The 19,355-nt window shown below is 38.3% G+C and overlaps 1 protein-coding gene across 4 annotated transcripts in view; it reads left to right on the top strand.

Moving 5' to 3' along the window:
- The window catches only part of AFG1L (AFG1 like ATPase), a 65,585-nt gene extending 46,467 nt beyond the window's left edge, over positions 1–19,118 (top strand). For 2 of the 4 annotated variants that reach the window (XM_033055163.1, XM_033055162.1), the window contains exons 11-13: positions 11,218–11,358; positions 13,029–13,142; positions 14,789–19,118. In XM_033055163.1, coding sequence (XP_032911054.1) covers positions 11,218–11,358; positions 13,029–13,142; positions 14,789–14,992 — 459 coding nt within the window. In that variant the 3' untranslated portion in view covers positions 14,993–19,118. Of the gene's footprint in view, positions 1–11,217; positions 11,359–13,028; positions 13,143–13,877; positions 14,638–14,788 lie in introns of those variants that run through there. The other 2 variants (XM_033055164.1, XM_033055165.1) reach the window with 2 other exon arrangements.
- Positions 19,119–19,355: the final 237 nt, after the last annotated feature.

Raw genomic sequence — 19,355 nt, 5'->3', positions numbered from 1 at the left:
CAGTAAATTCACTCTTGGGCATATCACAGATTATCTTCAAAAATCCTACTACAGTATATGCCTGGCCTAACATCACTACTGATATATGATGGTGGTGTTAACATCTCAATGTATTATAGTCTGGGGTTTCAGTTTGATACTCAAGCAAAGGAGTAGTGATCCTGGCACCACTGAGTAACACTGCTGTTCCATGCTTTGGTTTCAACTGCATGTACAAGGAATGTTTAATCCCAGGCCTTCTCAAAAGGTGCCAGATTTTGCTAAATACTGCCACGTTCTTGCTTAAACATGTGAATCTTGACAAGTTCTCTTGTATTTGACCTCCAGTGGGTTGGATGACAATTCCCCAGGAGCTGCACTGTACTTCAGTGATCTCTGTACTGATGTCTGAAGTTGCTGTTAAATGATCACAACCCTAAACTGGCCAATAGCACTTTTGATGGTGACCAGTGTTTTTTTGTAACATTATGCTTTCACTTCTTTGCATCTACAGAGCTGATAACTATTTGGACATTAATTTCACTGGTTTTGTTTCAGACTGTAGGTTTTCTGTTTCAGACTGTTGGTTTTCAGTTTCAAGCAAAACCAATAAGCCATTTGTAAGGTGGAGGTGTGTAATGGGTAGAACAGCTTGCTTTTCACTAAAGGTTTTGAGACTTTTTCTGCTTTGTGCCTAATATGGGGAAGCTATGCTGTCAGCAAATACAATTCTTTATGTACATAAATGCCTTATGTACTTAAATGGGGTAATAAGTTATTCTAAGTAGAGTGCTCTGTGCTCTGTCAGTGGTCTGAAGGTACTCATCCTGTTGAGGAATTATTTGGGGTTCATATCATCTTGGCATAATGGAACTGAGGGTCTTGGTTTGCACTCAGAGCAAGTAAAGAGGACCCTTATGAAATGTTAATCGTGTTTAGCAAAATTCTTACATGGATTGCCCAGAACTTAGGAAATCTTGCTGTCTCAATTCAGATGCCTTCTGAGATGTGTTGTGGTTCTCTTATAGCAACATCACATGCTTAAAGCACATGAAGCAACATTCCTCAGTCATCGCTGATTTTTCTTTTCAGATCGCTCTTGTATCTTAATAAATATTACATTAGTATGTTGGTAAGGGGTATCAGTGTGCTCCCATCGTGGGCAGAAAAGTATAGTCACGAACTTCAGAATTGTCTGTTAAATTTAGATGAATGGCCAGAGTTGCCTCCACTGTGATTTTTTTTCATTACTGTAAACTTTTGCAGTGATTCATAGCAATGGTAGAAAATTTCCCTCAGTATAAGCTGCATTTAGGACCTTGCCTGCCCTGTTGCTCTGTTTACGTGACTTGCTGCCATTAAAAATCTGCTAAAAGGAAAAATTCAAAAAAGGTAGAATGCAGCTGTCAAGCCATGAACCCTCTTCCATTTTTTCATGAATTCTTTTAACTTTTGATGGAGAAACTTAAACATGTAGTGTCTTTTTTTAAATAGAGAGGGAAATTGCTCCCACTCATGTCATAGAAGACATAGGGAGGATCCAGAAGAGTGCACTACTGGTTTATGGCAAAAAATAACCTAAAATGAGGAGACATTTAACATGACAGGAAGTATAAAGTCATTTATGTATATTCCAGTAAGCTTGCTAATAGTGGGAGTGATTTGTGTGCAGAAATCTGTAGGGGACATAGCAACAAGGTATTTGCTACTTCTTCTGAAGCCAAATGACAGATAAGTTGACAGGCATCCTAAGTGCTACTATTAAAAAAAGGGAAGTAGAAATCTGAAAAAGACTTAATGAAAAGAAAGATTGACAAAAGGAAATACTGGAGAGAAATTTTTTGGATTTGCGTGGAGCAGATCTGCGGATTTCTTTGTCCAGGACATGGGGACAGAATCCCATGGGAAGGCAGATTGTAGGAAGCGACACGGGGCAGGAAATCTTCCTTGCTGGAGCCTGTTGCAACCGGGGTGAAGCTTAATTGACAGTTCAAGTAAAGCCTCCAGGTAGAGAAATTAAATCTAAAGTTGGTGTTGTAGGAGCTCATTAAACTTGTAACAGAATTGAAAACAAGATTTGCAGTTGGTTTCGTAACAGTTTTAAAATGTGGTGACAAGCATGATAAATGGGAAATTCTCATTAATAGGGGAAAATGAGAGATAATTGCTATTATTGAAACCTTGTGGGTAAATTCATAAAATAATGCAGAATGGGTGCTTACAGCCTACTGAAAGACAGAGTAGCTAAAAGAGGTGGAGAACAGTGTACAACATTTAAGGTACCAGTACCTGCCTTAAAGTTAATTAATACAAGGTTCTTGAGTACATATCAGTCTACTAATTAACAAACCCAGAAGGAAAGTACTCACAGGGATCTGTTGAAAATGGAGCGTGAGGTGGATTGCTCCTTGAGCACTTGGCTGTAAAAAGCATATAAAGAAAATACACCATTGTATGTTACACTGTAGATGAAACACAGGAAAAGGTGAAATGTAATTACCCAGAAAATTGCAAATTACAATTTTCTAGCATAAAATGTACTACATCCAGTACAAGGTCATTTGGTTGGAGCTTACAGGGATGAATTAATTTAGAAATTTATGTTGTGTAGGAACAATCTTAATTTTCCAACATTTAATTAAACCAAAAGATACTCCAAACAGTGAAGTTGCATATTAGAAGTGTTCAGGAACAGTAATTTTCAAAAGCAGAAGAGAAGTGTGACTAACTGGAGAGGGAAGTGTAAACAACAAAAACAAAAAGAGAACAACAAACCCAAGAAGGAATCTCTGAGGAGGAACATAGATGTATTTCCTCTGTCATTAAAGTGCCTAAACGTAGGGATGTGAGGGAGTCCGGGTCCTCACTGCCTCTTGGCAGCTCTCACTGTCCCTGCACATGCAGTGAACAAGTTCAGCAGCCAGCAGGGGAATTTGCCCAGTCCATCTTGAGGGAATAACCGCCTCTTATCCCCTCATACTTCTAGGAGTGGGCAGTACTTCTCAGTCTATGATCAATCTGTGCAGTCATTTCAGACTGACTTTTTCCAAGGCTTATAACTTTCTTGGGTTTGAGGGGGGTTTTACAGAACTGTATAGGAAATTTCCCTTATACTGAGCAACCTTTCTTCCAAATTTAACATATCTGGTCCACATCATGGAATATTTACAAGTTACAATATTATCTTGGAGTTGCATTTTTGGAGTTTTCTGAAATTGTTGTATACCGCTGCTCACATGGGTGTCAGTAATCATTGCAGCATGAGTGGACAACGTGGTGCTCGGAATTTGGTTAATTGATTACTTTGGGTCTCCATTACCCCTAAAGATTTCAGAAAAAAATAATAAGTTTTGCAAGAATCAACATGTGAAAGGATAGATGCTTTAGTTGTCTTGGCATAATAGCTTATCACTCAAGTGACTCTGCTTTCACTTTGTTGCTGCTCTGTCTTCTAGTCTGGTCTTGGGTAGCTGTTAGAAGGGATAAATATCCAGTCCTAAAAATCTACATTTGCTGGGTAGGATTAAGGAGATGTGGTCTAAATTTCTCAGGTAATTACTTAGTGATTTCTGTAATACAATATTTTGTATGAACAGCCTGTAAAACCTCTTCAATTTCACTGAAGTTTACTTTGAAATAAAATCAAAATTCTTTTTTAAGGGGAAATACTGAAACATTTTTCACTTTGATATCACACGATTTGCTGAGATGTCAGCTGATACATAATAGATGAAAATAGCAAATTAGCAATTGGTAACCTGATACTATTTGTAATATCTCCTAGCTTAAGTGGATTTTTTATAATAGCTACTTTTTAATTAATACCTGGAGACCTTGGGAGTTAGAGTTGATACCTTTCTGGTATTACAGTATTTCATTCTTGTTTCATGTGTTAGCATCAAACTTTATATCAAGAGTATAAAGAGTTATTTCTGTCTAAATAATGCATCAGATACTGGTAATTACTGGTTGTCCATTAATGTTTATAAAAATAAAATACAGAGAATATATTGTATGCAATGCTGATATGACATGCAGTTGACTTGCTAAGCTATTGTGTGAATCAGTTTGTAAATCCTATTTTCCCAGTTGAGGATAATCCCAAGTTTAGCTAGCTTAGTTAATATCAAATTCATACACTTTGCTTTTTTTCTTTACTAGCTATGTAAGCATGTGGAAAACCAACAAAAAACTGGATGAGAGGATACCGATCTATTTTGGTTGCTTTAAAGCAAAGGAGAAGCAGTTTTTCAGACCTGACACACATGGTTTATGTGGCAGAGTCGCACGTGGTGGTCTTTTTCGTGGGCATGAAACACTTACCCAGTGCTGTGAATGTGCTTCTCCAGTGTAATCAGCCAGGAGGACTCTGCTTGGTTTTTGGCAAAATAGATGTAGCCACAGGAGGCTGGGACAGGCACCAGGCAGAACAGGGACCTACAGTTCCTGAATTTTAATACTAACATTGGCTTCTCCCATTCTTTGGGGCCTTTAATTTCTTTCTTCCAGTTTCTCCATCTATACAACGAGGAAAACACTGCCAATGGTGTTAGATTCTTGCAAAACATATTTAGTTACTTTGTTCATTGAGTTAAATGTGTGAATGAAAGATCATCAGATGCCTTTAAAAATAAAATGTATTTATTAACTTGGTTTCAAAATCCCCATATATATGCCATGCAATTGTGCAAATACAAGTCTTAACCCACTTTAGTGGTTCACACATGAAGAACAGTGTTCATTACGCCTTAGGAAAAAATCATTCTCTGCCAGTTCTCTTTCTTCACTTCCCTTTTAAAATTTTCCTTGAAAACTGGTAACTGTGACAGTTAGAAATGCCGCAGCCAAGAGCGCACCTTGTGTGTGATCTCCATGGAGCTGAGGAGATCCCTGGCTGCTGTCGGTGCTCCCCCGGCTTGTGCGCAGCAGCTGCTGCCCTCTGCCGGGAGCGCCGGCTGCGGACCGCTCCGGCACGGCAGCCTGCTCCTCACGCAGCCTCAGCTGCTTTGGTTCATGGATCCTGTGGGCCTTCCATTAGCTATCCAATATATCCTTTCCTCCTACTGCTCAGCACTAATGAGTGTAGTGTCTTAACATGACGCTAACCGTTAGCAAACATGCGATAGCGTTAAGGCTCTGAAAATAAATTTAATATCATTATGATGTAAAAGGTTATCCTACTGTGAATTTTATTTCATAGTAGTTATTCAGTGTTTCTGAAACAGGCAAAATAGAATTTTTGTGTAGATTAACACAACAAATAAGTGGTGAACAGCTTCTATTAGGTTGTTGTTCCATTGCAATAGGCACACTGTACAGACCAGGAGGAAGATGTACTTCTTAACTTGAATAGCTTGTGCTGCAAAGGGAAAGGTGTAACTAAGCTTTAAAAAAAGAAAAGAAAAACCTCACCATCTTCAAATGCATCTAGTGATTTAGAAATGCAAGTGTCTGTTTTTGAGTCTGCTGAATGTCTGCCCTACGTGATGACATAACTCAGCTGCATTTGTGGTTTAATGATTCTGAGTAGTTTTGAGGGAACTATCTTCATTAAAATCTACTGAATGTATCCACAGTATAATTTGGTGTCATCTTTAGCATTGTAGGATTGTCAGGTATAGGTGTAAATAAACATACCACAGGTAAGGACTATTTCCAGTAATCTTTCAGAATAATAGTTTTCCTTAGTTTGTGATCTTAGTTTTATTCCTGAGAGATTAGCTTGGGACTGAGACTGTCTTTTATTAGCTACATTTGCTTTAAGGATTCAATCAGGTACTGTACCTCCTGAAAAATCTGCTTTATCTTATTCATGAGCATTTTTTAATAAAATTAACTCAAGAAACTTATTTTAGATGGAAATATTGCAATACAGTTATATTGTTAGTTAAACTACCTTTCTGGTTTATACTTTATGTGTATCAGAGCTTAATTTTTAGAGAGCACTCCTTTCAGTGAAAGCTGTATAAACCTTGAGGGTTTAGATCCTATACTTTATAGACCAGGTAGTACAGGATTTTTGAATCTGATTGGAGTTTTTAGGGTTGGCCTTTTTAATTTCATTTTTTTGTTTCTTAGATTCTTGAATGTACTTCTTTCTCTTTTTCAAAGCTTTTTTGATCATAGTTTTGAAATCTTAACAGTAAGTGTAAATATTTAAATAGACCTATAAATTTTTTAAGTCTTAACTATTTTTAGAGACTATTTCATTGATAATTCTGTACTTTGGAGTTGGAACTGGAAATTTAGCAGTGAGAGCTTTTAGAGCAGAAACATGCCTTTTCCATGCTTCCAGTATTCAGCCAGCTTTGAGCATATTGTTTAAATAAATACATAAATAAAAGAACAGGAAATTACAAGCATCTTCTTAAGCAGAAGAGCAAGATCTGAAACAGCTTTCCACTATGAGAAATGTGACTAAAAAACTTTTGCTGTAAGAACAAGCAAAATTACTTCTTAACAAGATTCTGTGGTGAGATAACCTGAGATAGCAAGGGGCAGTGCTTCATACAGAAAATATCACTCCAGGGTTTACAGCTCTTAGATTCCTGCTCTCCTGGTTGGAACTAGATGCTTTTAAGGGCTCTTCCAACTTAAACTGTTCTATGGTTCTATGATTTGCACTGCCATCAGTAGCTTTAAATTTTTTAACCAAGTTAGCCATGCCCTACCTCGTCCCATTTTTATGTAAAGTTTAGCATGCTTTGGCATCATATAGCATGCCTTGGGTTTTTCTGTTCCTTTCTTGGAATTAAGATCTTGGCACATTATCGCCATGCTCTGTTTTATGAGCCTCACTAGTGATAGTGTGTTGTTCATTTGGAAACATCAGAGCTTTTTTTTTGTTTGTTTATACTTAATGATTAAATAGTAAATATTATCTGATCCTAAACTGGATGTTGTCTATAGGAAGTTTTGGAGTGTTAAGAATGTCTGCACAAAGTTATAGTTGCTGTCAATCATGAGTCTTCAGGATTGGCTGGAATTGACCCTGGAATATCTTGCAACATCAACAAAAAATACATATTCTCTTAAGATGACATATCCTTTTCTATCATATGTAAAACATTCTGTGTTCTTCAGACAATCTCTGAAAGGTGATACACTGGGCCATTGATGAGTCAACAAAGGAAAAAAGATGCTTTATGCTATAATTAAATGGACTCTATAGTAGAAACAGGAGACGACTAACTCTAAAGCAGCCCACAGAGAGCTCCAAATAATAAACATCCTACTTGAACTGAGATGATGATAGCAGAAAATGCATTAAGTAGACAGAGAAACAAAAACAAATGAAGGTGAGAACTCAGTCAAGCGGGTTGAAGTGGAGTAAACACTTTGTCAGGAGTGTAGCCCATGTTAGTGCTAATGCGTTTTGCATTAGTATAATGCCTGTAAAATACTGACTCTTGGCATCAGAGCTAATAACAAAAATCCACAACAGTTTTAGAGTATATACACATGCAGGAACATAATAGCATAAGAAAGATTCTTATCTGTTAATGTTTTGAGTGTTTTAAAATAATATTATAGCATGTGAAAGAGCAGGTAACAAATGGTAAGTTACAGTCATTACATAAATGTCTTATTGTTCTGCAGTTGAGTTTTGATCAATAATCGATAAAACAAAAGAGATCAGACAGTACCAGAAACACACACCAAATGAAGTTATTTTTACAGTGTTATTCAGAGGATGAGATTAATCAGGCTAAACTTTTAGTAAGAGGATTACATATATATGTATCAATATTAGGAGGATTTGTGGCTTCATTAGCAACTTCAGAGGAAGTAATACCTTCATGTATGCTTCTAACTAAAGTGAAATACTTTCTGTGATTGGTTTTGATTCACAGATTTCAGCCCTGGAGGGTTATAGAGAGGACAGTGCTATGTGTCTAAAATCACGTGCCTCTATTCTTGTTACCTAGTCTGAGCTGATGTTACTGGCAGTTGGGACCCAGCCAGTGCTTGCTGCCAGGTGAGGAAAAAGGGCCTGAAGGCAGTAGGGCAGTGCTGTGAAGGTGAGGGGAGGGCTGCTGGAACAGCAGAAATTTGCTCCTTGGTGGAGCTTCTGTATTTGGACTGTACAACCAGATCCTCTAGTAATGGTGCAGTCTGACCTTGAAACCATTTCTCCATCTCTGTTGCTGTGTGGCAGAGCTGGTACATGGGTACTTATGCCAGGTTTGGAGGGCAACAGGCCAGTGAGAATGGGCATTGAGAAGCTGTCAGGGTGCCCCTGCATCATGGTCTCTTGCATTTGGAGCATTTTGAGTTAGCTGGTGGGTTAGAACAGCTTTGAAGCAATTAAAGGGAGGGGCCAATGGCAAGGTCAAAAAGGGCTTTAATCAGAGCATTTTCAAATTTGCTGGTGGTTCCTTCTTTTTACACTGAGCAAGACAGAAGGAAATTAGAAGACTTCCCAAGATGAGAGTAAGTCATGTTAGAAACAAGACTAAAAGCTTTGTCTTTCATCTCTGGGACTGTCTCTAAACCCCAAAAGCAGGGGGTTCTGAGAACTCCTCTATGTAAGGGACTACAGCTCATATCAGCTGAGCCATATGTAACAGCAGAATGGCTGACTTGGCTTTTCAGTTGTGTCTCACTAGACTTGAGTCTTGTCAGGGACGTACCAAATTTACTCTAATAAAGTACTCATATGCTGCTAGAGTCAGATCTTTCTGAGTGTAAGATTTTGGAGTCTCCAAAGGCACATTTCTGCCAACATTTACAGAATATTATCACTTAGTGTTGGTGTAGATGTTTCAGAAGTTCTTGTTAAAGCTTGAAATTATCTGCCTTTTATGCCCTTTATTAGAGGAATTCTTGAATTGCTTGCTTTTTGCACTGCTGAAGTGGATTGAATTCCTGTTTGATAAAGATACATAATGTAACCTTCTATGAAACATGATTTTATGTCTGTATGAAAAGCAGTATAAGTATTACATCTTCCATTCTTCCTATTTGAAATACATTAACCTTAGTTTTGTCTTCCACCTGTTTCTTTCCTCTGACTACCCAGGTTTTTTATTCTCATGTTTGGATATCTACCAAACAAGGTACCCACCAAGCTCTTAGCTGTATTGCTCATTAGTTGGGCACTTCAGTTTGCCCACTTCACAAAAGTTTGGATGCTTTAATTTTTAGTTATATTTTATTTATTTTAGGAATCAGCTTTTATTGTCTGATACTTTGAGATGAGGAGGGTTTATTGGTATGATTTTTGTGAGAAAGTGTGTCACGTTGGGGCAGGGCAGAATAATTCCTCAGGGTTTTGGGTTTTAGAAGAAGACTGCTTGAGCTCTTCATGTGATAGAAGAATGAATCAGCATAGCAGTGATGTCTGATTTTACCTAAGGGGAGACATGAGAAAATTTTACCTTTCTCGTGTATGAGATCACTGCTGTTCTCTCTCACAGGTACTCATCACACAGGCATATTTGATCTCCTCTGTGTTTAACACAACTTCAGTCCTAAGTATGGAATAAAATTACCCCTACCAAAACTATTTGCTTATTGTTAATCTTAGAATCTTCAGCAGCATCCTGGTTGTGTTGCTTTAGTGCTTCCATTGTTTTCTTTTGTCCAGTTGTATTGCTTGTATCTGGTGGTAAGGTGTCCAGTCAGTTTGCTCTCTGTTGTTTCCATCCATCAGTTCCTTCCGCTTTCTCGAGCCTTTTCTTGCTTTATTTCATCAGAACATTTTGAGTTCAGCTACTATGGTTTATCCAGATAGGATTTTGTTTCTTCCAGAGTTGTTGCATGAAGCTTTGCTGGTGGCCTCATGATGATGAGTTTTTGGCTTCTGATGACTAATTCCATAGCAGTAGCTAGGGGACTGAAATGGAAGGAGAAAATAAGCATTAGTTATAATTCTAACGGAAGAATATAGCATATACTGCTCTTAAACACTGCTCAAAAGAATTGGAAGTTTTTATAATAATTATTTCCATAGATGCTACAGGGAAGTTGCATGCTTTGGAACGGATTCATGAGATTGCAAGTGGGAGAGCTGGTGGAGAGTGAGAGGCTTTAATACCTGCCTGAAAGGTTAGCTTATTCCCATTAATTTTCAGAAGAATTTTTGGAATGCCATCAAGGCTTCTCTTTCCTGTGCTTGTGTAGAGAGACTGTTTCTACAAGGTTTTTATTCTAGAGTCTAAACAAAACCCGAAGTCCTGTTCATGGGCAGCTATTTATAATTGCTTAAAATAACTTCTTGCAAAGGGATTCTAGTTAAGAAGTTATGTGTGGCCTACAGCAAATTAGTCTCACAATTTCAGTTAGAGAAAATATTTTGTATTGACTGGTTTTAAGGCAGTAGCAGTATTGCAGTGCTTTATAACAGTATTATAATTGGTACGGCACATGGTACACATCATTAGCTGGGAAGGGAGTTGTGACCACGTAAAATGCTGCTGAACTTGTTCTCTGCAGACAAGATTCTGAAGTACTTTGTACAAGTAAAACTGATGGGACAAGTTCAGGAGTATGGATTTTAATAGCTCATGATAAAGTACTGCTTGTGGTACTGATAGGATAGATTGTGAAGAAAAAAATACCTTCCGTGTAATGAAAAAGTAATTTTAGAGGGATGTACTTGAATGAGCTACTACTATTTGTGCATATTTTCTGTTGATGGTTTTGATACAGAAAGAAACTAATGAGTACTTCTTCAAGATTTTTATTTCCTCATTACAGGAGAAACCATGAACAAAGGAACTGCTGCAAAATTGTATTTTTGTCTGTTTCCTCTTGTTCTCTGTACTAAAAACATGAGATATTTATTCAGTCTGAGTTAGTCCTGGGTGAACTAAATACAGTTCTACTTAAGATTTAGTAACTAACCTATGAATTTGCATTTTAAAATCTTGCTGCTGGAAAGAATCCTAATAGCTATTCAAATTATTTATGCTTTAGGTTGAAATCACATGTCTTCTATGGATTATGGTTTATGGTGATTATTTTATTTGAGGTTGTCAGAGAGAGATCATAATGTTGTCTGGGTGCAGGAGAGCCACATTTTTAACTCTCATTGTTCATGTAAAGCCAGGAGTATGAACACCCACATGTTCCTAAGGGCAATCGAGCATTCCCCAAGTGAGATACAAAGGAAGAAAAATAAGAATATGACCAGGACTTTACAGCTTCTCTTCTGCTACGGTAGTATGTCAAGATACACTGTTTATGTGTCGTTCTATCATGGGCTTCCATTGCTTGTGGTTTGTTTTCTTTCAGCCTCTTGGAGCCAGCGACTATTTGGAAATATCAAAGCATTTTGACACCGCGTTTGTTCGTGACATACCACTTCTTACAATAGCAAAAAGGACACAAACTCGTCGTTTCATTACTCTTATTGATACCTTTTATGAACATAAGGTGAGAATCAAGCCTTTCCTGTTTGCATAGGAATAATATTGGGAGTCCTAAAACTGACTATTACTATTGAAATAAGACTTTCTGCAGTAATGGTTTGGAAAACATGAGCAGAACAAACTAGCACTGCAAAGAAACATCATTCCAGCTTTACAAAAAAAAATGTCCCATTGCATTAAAGGCAAATAAACAGGGTGGGTTTTCTTTTTTTGGTTTCTGTGAGTATGAAGCATGAGCATAAATATAAGCCTGAGCTCATTTGCCTTTCTTGAATGGGGATGTTCTTTCCTAACCCAGGAAAACAACAGAAGCCATGTCATTATTTTAATAATGAAAGATTGTGTTGCCAACTGTGCTGGAGTGAAATGGAGTTTTTTGGATTTTAATCTGTATGGGCAGTTGGTCAGGAATCAGTGCCTTTTTAAACAGGAAGGAGGAGTTAATAGCACAATTACATCATGCATTTTATAGAAAACAATCACCGTAGGCTTTACATTAGATTGTAGAATTGCTTGTGGAATAGTAATGATAAATGCAGCACTTCATGTGGATTTGTAGAGATTTCAATCATGGAGGGAACATCAGCGTAACTAAAAGAGAAGTTCCTGTTTAAGGTGATTTTTTTTTAAGTGATGCAAGATTTGAAGCACTGTCTTATATGTGGTTATATTTGCACACACTTAAACATTTATGCAGTTGGGAAGTGTCAGTTGAGGTTGGTTTTTATCAAGAATGTTGTGGCATGGGTTGTTGATCAGAAAGGCCCCAACTCAGCAAGGTATTGAACTAACTCAGTGTATGAGTAGTCTCATTCAAATCAGCCAGATTCAAATCAGTGTAATTCAAATTAGTCAGGTTCTTTATGCTTTATGGTTGGGAAGTGGACATTTGCTAAGACAATATGCTAATATTAAACTAATGTGTTAGAAATAAGGGGATGGTCTGCTCTATGTTTGTGTTGTCATTAAGAATTTCAAGCAGTCACTTTCTATGACTTCCTCCATTGGAAAAACAAAAGTATTAAACTTCCATCAAAAGTAGCTGGGAAAAATACCTGAGTATGTTTGTGGATGCCTGTCACACAAAACATCTTGCCTGCATGCTCTCAACAAGAGTCTCTCCTGCAGTATTATTTCAGTCTGTCTTCATTGCAGCCCCCATTTCTCACTGCAACTGGAGTTGTATCTCCTCCCAGCAGACATGAAAAGGGCATCATTATTTTTACTAGTAAATAACTTACTGGAGTAGCACAAATGAAGGCAAGAAAGGCTTCACTCAGCCTTCTGGGAAATTTGGAATTTAAGTGTTATTTAAATAGTGTACTGTATCTACCCACCGAGAGGACTCTCAGTATGGGTGAAAAGTAAGTATTGCTTGCTATACAGCTGTTAGTTTAGAAAGTTAACTTTATGGTTAACTCATTGCCTGTGTAGCAGATATTCTGAGTATTTGATAGCACAGTTCTTCTGTTCTCTGAGTAAGAGTTACATCAGTTCTTATTGAGAAAAAGATCCTGTTAAATCTGTAACAGCAGTGCTAATAAGAGAAAGGAGAACCACTGGGGGAAGAACACTGATGTTTTACCTTGAAGTTTGCTGTGCACAGATCATGTATTTTATCCTATTCCTGTAAAGCCCAAGTGATGATACTGTTGCCTGTTCTCCTCCTCTCAGGTGCGCATTATCTGTTCTGCGGCAGCTCCTCTCCAAAGCTTGTTCCTGGTGGAACATGGCAGTGGTGAGCTGCAGGACAACAGGGTATTGATGGATGATTTGGACTTGAGCCAGGTACATAATTCTAACATCATTTCCCTTTTGTAACAAAATTTGGTTTAGTCTCATAATTGCAGCAGCATTTTAGGAGGGGAATCAAGAAAACATTTGACTAATGATTTGCTGCTTTTTTTGCAGTGTCTCTATCACTTTGATAATTACATGTTATGCTACTTGTTCATAGTCAAAGAAAATGTCACTATATGTAGAACTATTTTGTCTAAGTCTTAGGATCATTTTGAATATTAATCATGGTATCTGTTCAGCCGTATATGAAAATGCTGATTTAAGTTTAGTGCCTACATTTAAAACACAGAAATGAAAGATGGTTCGTTCTACCTCTTCCTAGACTACAGAACAGCCTCACAAGTCCTCACAAAGAGTACTACTTTGGACATTGCTTATTCTGTTTTTCTTTTTCCCTGTAGCTCAGTTATTGCTAATGACTTTTTAAATAATTTGTTTAAATCGGTGTACAATTAGTCAACAAAAAGGGAAAATAGATGGTTAACCTGCTACTGTGTTATTTTAAAACAATTTTTTTTTACTATATTCCTTCAGAGAATTGCCTAGCTGAAATAGGGGCTTTTCTTTGATTTTTGGACATTAATTCAAATTTGTTGGTGCCAGGCTGCTGTCTTGTTTTGTCAAGGCCTGTAAAACACTGAGCCTCAGGAGTTAGACAAGATGCACTTCAGTACAGCCATGAGTCTCACAGGTGTGTGGTACTGTTTTTGTGCATTGATGTAGGATTCTGCCAAAGGACTCTCCATGTTTACAGGAGAAGAGGAAATCTTTGCTTTTCAGCGTACTCTCTCACGGCTCACAGAAATGCAGACTGAACAGTACTGGAATGACGGAGACAGAAGCAAAAAAACATAATTAAAAGTTGAATGAAATCACCAGGAAGCAAAATTACAGCATGAAATCACCAAGAAGAAAAATTGGAAAAACTTCAGAAAAGCACTGGAAAGCTTTTAAGCACAACTTGAATAATAATTGCACTTTATCATCTGGACCATGTTTTCTTTCATCAATAGTTTATTGAGTTTAAGACATGAGGTCTCAGTTATTTTTCTGTACCACCAGTGTGTGGATATGTCCAGTTTTGCCTTCATTTGTTCTTCTTCAAACCTGTCTGGATGTCTGGGTCCACACAGTAGTGGTGAATGGAGTTAAAGCCAGCTGGTGGCTGGTGACCAGTGGGGTTCCCCAGGGTTCAGTATTGGGGCCAACCCTCTTCAGTATCTTTATCCATGGTATAAACAAGGGGATCAAAGTGCACCCTCAGTAAGTTCACAGATGATGCCAAGTTGGGTGGGAATGTTGATCTGCAGGAGGGTAGGAAGGCTCTGCAAAGGGATCTGGATCAATGGGCTGAGACCAGCTGTGTGATGTTCTACAAGGCCAAGTGCCAGGTCCTGCCCTTGGGTCACAACAACCCCAGGCAGCACCACAGGCTGAGGCAGAGTGGCTGGAAAGCTGCCCAGGGGAAAAGGACCTGGGTGACAAAAGCACAGGAGCACAGGTCCTGTGAGAAGCAGCTGAGGGAGCTGGGGGTGTTTAGCCTGGAGAAAAGGAGGCACAGGGCTGACCTTATCACTCTCTACAGCCACCTGGAAAGAGACTGTAATGAGCTGAGGATTGGACTTTTCTCCCAGGCAGCCAGTGACAGGATGAGAAGAGACAGCTTCAGTCTGCTCCAGGGGAGTTTCAGGTTGGACATGAGGAAGAATTTCTTCACTGAAAGGGTTGTCCAGTATCGGAACAGGCTGCCCAGGGAGGTGGTGGAGTCATCATACCTGGAAGTGTTTAAGAAATTGCTGGACATGGCACTTAGTTCTGTGGTTTATTTGATAGGTTGATGTTTGGACAAAAGTTGGACTTGATGATCTTGGATTTTTTCCAATCTTAGTAATTCTCTAAACTTCCTGAATATCTAAGTTACATTTTAATGGGATTAGAATTTTCTGGAGAATTGGTCTACAAAGTTAATGGGCTATGCAGAGTCATGATGTCACATGAAGTGGGCACATCATTGTTTATGCACTGCTTCTGTCATGTACAATGCTGCTTGCACAAAAGAAAAATCAAATGCTTTCTTTAAGAACTTTCTGTTATTATCCATGCTAGAATCCTGGAACTCCTCTGTAGTGTGTTCTGGTTTGACTTTGTTTTTTTCCTTTTCTCTGAGTAGCTATGTGTTGACATTCAGGCTCTAGGAGTTTTTTGTAATCAGACCATTGCTCAGTCTGGTTCATTGGAAGCTAAATGGTTTTAACCAAGAGAGAACCCTGAGGAGGAGCTTTAAGGTACTTGAAGCGGCACAGGATTAAATCTAAGTAATGAATGGGAAAAGAGACCTTGATAAGACAGGGTATGGTGTCTTTGATAAGACAAATAAGTGCAAATTCATATTCTTCCTAAATTTTGGGGTTCTTGCAAGCCTGTGACCTCTACCAGTGACATCTCTACCTTGAATTTCTTAGACTTCTTCTCCATCAAACCTTCCACTGCTGCTAACACACCTGCCCTGATATAGGGGGAACAGTGCTCAGTACTAGTGAGGCAATTAATCATGTTACCATAGGAATGTGTTTTATGGAAAAGACAGGATAGTAACTGATACTTCAAGACACATCATCCATCCTCATGTTTGTAGTTGGAAACTCTGTTTTAGTTAAAGATGTGGTGGTGTCATTCTTGATTTTAATCTAACTGAAACAAAACATGGTATTCTGTGTGTTGGCTTCTCATGTATTTTCATAAAGTAATCTTAAGAACATATTTAGAAACTTTGAGTAGAAAAAAGCATATAGATGTACTGAAGACTGCCCTCATTTCCTAGGGAGGAAATATATAATACTGTCCCCAACTTTGAGAGGTTTTCTTGGATTTTGCAACATGGCCTTTTTCTGTCTGTTATTAAATTGTCTCCCACCACAATTGCAAAAAGCTTCTAAAAGGCTCTTCTGGGCAGCAGGGAGGGCTGGAGAGGTCCTGTGCACTTGCTTTTGTTAGGGAACCACATGCTCAAGTCTGGTTTTCTGTTCTGATCCCCTCTGTTTGTCCTGAAAATTACTTACACTGGCTATACCTGCTCTTCAAATAATTTTTAAAGCCTTGCAACTCATGGAACTATATTATTATTCCCACAAGGTGACTACCATGGAGAATTTTAATGCATATTTATGAAAACTCCAATCAGAATACATTGCTTATACTTAAGACTATCCAAATAATTGGTCTATGCTTTCAGAGATTTGGATTAGGTTTCTCAGCAGAGGGACTATGGACATTCATGCATGTGTGTCTGTATATACAAACACATATGTATGTTTATACATGTATATATAAATCTAGATAAAACTAATATATACAATTTAAGTGTTTGTGTTTCTGTATTTATACGTGGCACTCTATACTTACTAACCTGGGACTGTGCTAATTACTCTCCTGAAGCTTCAGCCTTGACTTTTTGAGTAGCATTCAAATGTCTCCTGCCTTGAACCAGAATGTGTTGTGGGAAAATTGGAGATGGTGGTAGATAACCTAAGGTGCTTTGCATCTGGATATTTATTTACAGTCCTTTAAAACCTGTTTATATGTCTTTCTCTGTCAGGTAGTATAGGGGAAATGTGTGATCTGGCAAAACGCAGATGGCATGTCTGGAACATGTGGGAGAGGAGGTCCTGGCAGGTTCTTCATTCCCACAGAGACTGTCTCAGGCTGGGGAAGTGAGGTGTTTCTCCACTGTCCATGTGAATGATGATAAAGCTCCTTTAACCACAGGATCCCTGTTTGTGTTCAAACTGGTGCTGCTTTGCCCATTGGTATTTGAGACTTTTCTGCAGTCTGAATGCACACCCCAAACTCAGGATACTCCAGGTTTTTGGAAGCTCCTAAATGCAGTGGGACTCTGATGTACCACTGAAAGCCTCTAAGGATATAGGTGAGCTCTGTGAAGACACAGGAGGGAAGTTCCTAAAAGCTTCCAGAGCCAGCACTGCTTCTGGGACATATTGCTAAAAGAAACCATAGTGCAGTCTTTCCTTGGCCAGCAAGGAATTTGTCTTTTGGGAATCTCTGGTAGGTATCAGCAGTAATCAAGGAAAAGAAATAGAGATTCCAGAAGTGTTTTGAGGCTGAAAACAAGAAAAGTTGCCTAAATCACTGTGCTGTATTTGTGATTGTGCTGCAGATGGAAGTTTGCCACTTTGGGTCAGGTGCACAAGGAGAAATTTGCTGGACCAGTTTCTCAGCCAGCCCAGATGCCAGGGCAGAGGGTGCCCCAGTAACCACAGAAGCAGCACATTTATCATCTACCTCCTTGAAGAAACTGAGGCCCTATTTGCTTATTTTATGATGCTGTAGAATGTATAAAGGCCTTTTCCAGTGCTGAGTTGGGGGTGCTGCTTCTGGGGTCAGACACCTTCCAGGAAACTGGTGCCAGCCAGAATCTTACTGGACACCGTGGACAAGAGTGGTCATGTTGTGCCCAGGGTCACCTGCGCTCCAGCTGTCCTGTCCTCTGCTGCCTGGCCTACTCCTGCCTGCTGAGAGACAGCAAAAATCCATTACTTTATTCCCACATGAAGATGTTGTATTTGACAAAATGTAAACAGATGCCTGTGACTGAATTATGCACACTCTATTATAGCCTTAAAAATGGCTGGATTTGTGCTGGATGCTTCTATCCAGAGTTAAGTCCTGCCTTTTAAGGTTTTTCTTAACTTGCAAATTCATGTCATCTCAGATCTGCAACAAGTTTTTATTTCCTTTAGTCATTCAGAAAAATTACTGACAAGTTATTTTTGAGGGTCTTTTCAAGTCTTTTATTGATGTGGCATAATAATTTGCTGTCATATGAAGTAAAATCCTAGGGATTATGGACCATGTGAAACACTTCACATTTTCTAAAGGTCACATCCTGGCTGAGAATCTCTCGACTAACTTATTTCAAATACTTGATTGATCAAAGAATGTTCATAATGCCAAAAATTTAACTACTTTTTTTTTTTATAATAATAATAATAAATAGTGCAATTCTGTCTTTCAGAGTTACTGGTTTTCAGTATTTACTGTGCAGATTGAGGGAACAGTTGCAGTATTTTGGGTAGAACAAGACAGCCTTCCAAAGACTTGGAGGTTTTGAAGATGCACTTTTTGCCAATGCAGGTTTTTGATCTGAAAAGGAAAACCATTAATGGATTTTCTTTTAGTAAAGGTGTTTGTGATGGCACTACAGCTGGATAGATGTCACCTATTCTGCAATCTAAACATGAAAAAAGCAACTGACCAGGTTTCAAACAGTGTCCAGCACATCTATGTAACAAGGAGGAAGAAGAGTCTCACTGTCAAGATGCAGCTAACTGAAGTAAGATTCAGGGTTCTTCTTTTTGCAGTTGCCTGGATCTGAATACACCTGGTGCCTCAGTTTCCCAGCTGATAAAATGGGAGAGATACTACTTTCTTATTTGTTAACTCTGGCATGCTGCCAGGCTTCCCTCATTAATATTCTAAGATGCTTGCTGAGGCTCTGGGATGAAAATACTTCAGTAAAGTATGTAAATAGTGCAAAAAAAAAATTTAGCTACTCAGAGTGGATTAGTCTCCTTGTTTGGGTTACAGAATGAATGTCATCCACTAAACACCATGTGCCTCTTCATAGTGATTTTGTTTTAAATAATGCATCTATTTTGAGAATCTATTTAAAGAAAAAAAATTAGATCCGTGATTAAAACCATAAACCATTTGTGTACTTTTTATTTTACTTGTAATAACAAATTTTCAATAAGATTCATAATAACCTCAGATCCTATACATGTGAAGTGCAGTGGCTTTGTAAATTCTGTTGGGATTTTCTTGTATACAGAGAATATTTTTTAAATATGTCATTTTGAATCTAATATATTAAAAACTGAACATTGTCAAATCCATCTCTTATTTGAGAAGAATTTATCTTGTAATAAAGAAAAATTAATAAATCCAGATTTTATAAATTTGTTACTTATTCATGCTATTTTTAGATATGTGTTCTGGATTGACAGACTCACTGTTAATTTGATGAATAGAATGTTAAGGGATTGGAATGGACCTTTAAAATCATCTAATCCCAACCTCTACTGCCATGGGCAGTGAGTGATACCTCCCACTAGACCAGGTTGCTCAAGGCCTTATCCAACCTATCTGGGAACACTGCCAGGGATGGGGCATCCAAGCTGCTCT

Source organism: Catharus ustulatus, chromosome 3, assembly GCF_009819885.2.
Source record: "Catharus ustulatus isolate bCatUst1 chromosome 3, bCatUst1.pri.v2, whole genome shotgun sequence".
NCBI lineage: Eukaryota > Metazoa > Chordata > Aves > Passeriformes > Turdidae > Catharus > Catharus ustulatus.
This window is presented reverse-complemented; position numbering and strand designations above follow the sequence as displayed.